This window comes from Protobothrops mucrosquamatus, unplaced genomic scaffold (assembly GCF_001527695.2).
Source record: "Protobothrops mucrosquamatus isolate PMUCROS unplaced genomic scaffold, P.Mucros_1.0 scaffold_7, whole genome shotgun sequence".
NCBI classification, from domain to species: Eukaryota; Metazoa; Chordata; class Lepidosauria; order Squamata; family Viperidae; genus Protobothrops; species Protobothrops mucrosquamatus.
Genome location: NW_015386083.1, coordinates 66,262 through 70,225, shown reverse-complemented (window position 1 = coordinate 70,225; position 3,964 = coordinate 66,262). Strand labels below are relative to the sequence as shown.

The window sequence follows — 3,964 nt, the reverse complement described above, 5'->3', positions numbered from 1 at the left end:
GGGGGGGGGGGGGGGGGGTGTATATGCAATGCCTCAAGAAACGTCTCTGTCTCAAACCCATCACACCCCAGAGAGCTGAAGAAGCTGCTTGGATGAGAAGCGAAATGTCTTCGAGGAAAAACAAACGAAGTCCAGTCGCCTCCTGAAAAAGCACCTCTGGGAGATCCATGACCTGGATGACTTGAGAGTCTCCACAGACATTTAGCTATGCACTCCAGAGAATGGTTTATAACCGTGGTGGCGAACCTGTGGCACACAGAGCTCTCTCTGTGGGCACGCGCGCCATCACCCAAGTCCTAGGCCTTCAGCTGGGTTTTATAAATCCTTTTCGCTTTAGGCCTGCGCCGTGTGCAAAAAAACCCCCCAAAATGTTCAATCAATCAATTTCAATTTCTTGCGGGGAAAAAAAAATCTCAAAGTTGGAATTGATTGATTGAACTTTTTAGTCCCACCCAGTCTGCCATTACCACGGCGGCCACGCCCACCTGGCACCCGACAATACATAAGTGGGTTTTGGGTTGCAGTTTGGGCACTCGGTCTCTAAAAGGTTCGCCATCAGTGGTTTATAACATAACGAAACTGAAGTGTGCCAATTGAGACCGTCTACCGCAGGGGTGTCAAACTCAATTTCATTGAGGGCCGCATCAGCATTGCGGTTGCCCTCAGGAAGCCGGGTGGGTGGCCAGGGTGGGTGCGGCCTACTGGGTGGGCGTGAATGGAGTGGGTGTGGCCTACTGGGTGGGTGTGGCCAGCTCTACATTGTTCGCGTCAAGGGTGCCTGTGGGTGCCTGGGCAGGAGTGGGACAGATCTGAGGGTCTCTGGCAGAAGGGGGTGGGACCGGGACAAGTGCCAAGGCATGGTCCACTGGAGGAGCCTCACTCTTCCTCTCAGGCCATGCGGGGGGGGGGGCTGGATGGTGGCACGGGCTGCCCAGAGCCCTGGGGAGCAGAGGTCAAATGCCCAGCCTGGCCCTTGAGCACCCATGGCACCAAGCCCAGCCCCACTTCCTCAAGGCTGCTGCTCAAGGTTCTCCTGGTTCCTCGCTGTTTTTAGACGGCCTTGTGGAGCTAAGACTGAATGCGTTTCAGCATAGATGGCCACCACAAAATTGTACATTGGCTCCCGGCCGGCCTGGGCCAGGGCCAAGGCAGTGGGGGCCGTTCCCTCACTGTTTCCAGGATGGCTTCGCGGGCCACATGAAACCACTTCGCGGGCCGCATCCGGCCCCCCGGGCCTTGTGTTTGACATGTCTGATCTACCGACTCAGAATTATCTATCCGAACAAATCTCTCTAGATGTTCAAACCTATCTGAAGATGTCAGGCAGAAAAAGAACTTCATTCCTAATTTATCTCCTCCCTCAAAGCTATGGTTCTTTCTCAGCCTTTTTCCTTTGGCTGAATCTGCAGGAAATCCAGCGTTTCAGACATTCTCACTAGGCTAGGGGCAGGCAACCGTGACTCTTTTATGACACGTGGACTTCAACTCCCAGAATTCCTGAGCCAGCCACGCTGAGGGGAAAGGGAGAGGTTTCCAAGCTGAGCCATGCTGGCTCCGGAATTCTGGGAGTGGAAGTCCACGAGTCATAAAAGAGCCAAGGTTGCCTACCCCTGGGGCTAGGGGAACCCTCCAGGAGCATTCCATGAACCAAGTCCCCATCCCTTTGAAGCACTGCCTCCACCTTCTCCCCCCCCCCCTCTGCAGCTTTGACCATGGCTACAACACTTGCTATTGCTCAGCGGGCAAAAATTACACTTCTGAGAATGAGCTATACATCGGATCTCCAGAAACAGAGATGGCCATCATGCTGCTCTTTAGTTAGAACTGTTGAAAAGAAGCTGTTGCGTCAGAAGCGCAATAATTTTTGGGGGCCAAGAACTGCCTCTAGCCTTTCTTTTGAGTGGTGCCCTGAAGGTATTAATGCAAAAACAATTTTGCGGGGCTAAGATAAACTCTAATTTCACTTTTAATTAAAATGGAATACAGTATTTCTATTCTCCAGTCATGTATTTGATAAATCTCTCAATCTCTCTCTCTCTCCCTCTCTCACACACACACACACACAAATCTTAGGCTTCCTGTGTAATTAGGCAACAACAACCTTTGGGAGTTTTCTGGGGGCCCCACTGAAGGCTTGGAGATGGGGAGGGGGGTGAATGGAGCCCTAAGATGTTTGTTTCTATGGCTCTGATCTCAGTTCAGAGCTGTGTTGACCCACCAGAGCAGAGCAACTTGACACCACATACCTGTCATAATAGTCGCGCTGGAAGTCATAATCAAGGTCAAACGAAGACCTGAAAGACAAAAGCACACCGGAACACACGGTCAGGTCTCAGGGGGGCTGGGGACCACAGCCCCACTTCCAAAGGGCTGGGGATCACAGACCATCCTTTTTAAACTATCAGCAGGAGGAGTCTGCTCACAGCCCAACATAGCAAAAGTCAAACAGTTTTTTTTAGTCACAATGCAAAAGTGAAAGCAAGCAGGGTCCCACCCCAATTTCCCCCCCCCTTCCAAGGCCACCCCTTGCTTCAAAAAGCCATCTGCTGCTTGGCACTGTGATCCCACAGTTTTATCAGCCCAAATACATCAAAAGTCACACTGCAGTTTCTTACAGTCACATGGATTGCACGCACGCACGCACACGCACACCATCTACAAACATAAGTCAGATATTGCATCTTGCACCCAGCACCTTGCGCCCACAACTGCTCATTCCAGGGCCCATTCCAGACCAGAGAAATAAATAAATAAATAAAAGAGAGAAAAGAAAAAGTGAAGTTAAAAATAATGAAAACGTAAGGGTCCCAACCTGACTAGAGGGGACGGAGAAGGTGGTGCGGCTACTGACCCGTACATCTCTGTGGCCGATCTCTTCACCCCAGCTTTACCCCGGTTCAACTTCGGCTCCGCAGCCAGATTAATATCTGAACAAGACACAGAAGCTCAGTTTGAAACCTGAGGATCTCTCCACAGGCTCTTTGGGAGAAATTAAAAGTTCTGCCAATACCAGGCAATGCAGCAAGCTTTTCTCGCCCGAGGAGAACACACACTTTTTCCCCAGAAATCCCTAGATAATGGTCCGAGGAATCTGGGAGATTATTAGGGTTATTACACAATTGGTGAAGGCTGGCCGGAAAGATTGGTATCTACCAGCTGCCTTTGCTTGCAAGATCTGGAAAAGGAAAGTGTTACGCACACTCTCGGGTTCAGTTTACTGTCACTCGTTCACACAGCCTGTCGAGGCATGCAGATCTTGTAAGCCCCCCCTCCCTTGCTTCCTACCTGGGTTCTCCAGATAGGCAAGGCTAGGCAAGGCAGACAACACACAGCCTTGATCAATGGCTGAGAAATAATTACAGAGAGAAAGAGAGACTCAAATCACTTTCAGCCAAACACCGAGGCCCAATTTCTCTTCTTTGGAATACACAAGAATGCATTCATTTTCCCCCCCGGGGAATTTCAAGTAAGAGCAAAAACGTCATTTGTTACACTGTGCATTTGTTCTTTCGCACGGACGCCCGCCCACACATCCGCCCACACTTACGTGCTTCTTAACTAGGCTGCCAGCCACTAACTAGGGGGATGGAAGCTCTGAATGCAAAAGGAGTGGGTGGGCTTCAAGACCCCTTTTATCTCCCGACAAGCCCTCCTTTGTTGATTCGTAACACTGGCAGCTACGCTTGCCTTATTTTACACACCTGGTAGCTGTTGGTGGGATTTCAGACAGGCCCAACTTCCTTTGTCTGGGGACATATTTCCCATTTGTTTCCTTAGCTCTCCGAGGGGGAATCTTTTGAACAAGATTCCTGGTTTGTTTTTTTTTGGTCCTCCCTGCGTCACACGCCTGCTTCATCTTTAGCTATGGCAGCTTCAGACTAGTCCAGTGGCGGCGAACCTTTTAGAGACCGAGTGCCCAAACTGCAGCCCAAAACCCACTTATGCATCGTCAGGTGCCCATTGG

General features: G+C 50.7%; 1 protein-coding gene across 5 annotated transcripts in view; it reads right to left on the bottom strand.

Moving 5' to 3' along the window:
• Nucleotides 1–3,964, bottom strand: part of LOC107287608 (heterogeneous nuclear ribonucleoproteins C1/C2) — a 64,734-nt gene that overhangs the window by 45,938 nt on the left and 14,832 nt on the right. For 4 of the 5 annotated variants that reach the window (XM_015816165.1, XM_015816390.1, XM_015816313.1 and 1 more), the window contains 2 exons: nt 2,813–2,927; nt 2,247–2,294 (listed from right to left, as the gene is read on the bottom strand). In XM_015816165.1, coding sequence (XP_015671651.1) covers nt 2,247–2,294; nt 2,813–2,927 — 163 coding nt within the window. The remainder of the gene's footprint in view (nt 1–2,246; nt 2,295–2,812; nt 2,928–3,964) is intronic. The other variant, XM_015816465.1, reaches the window with a different exon arrangement.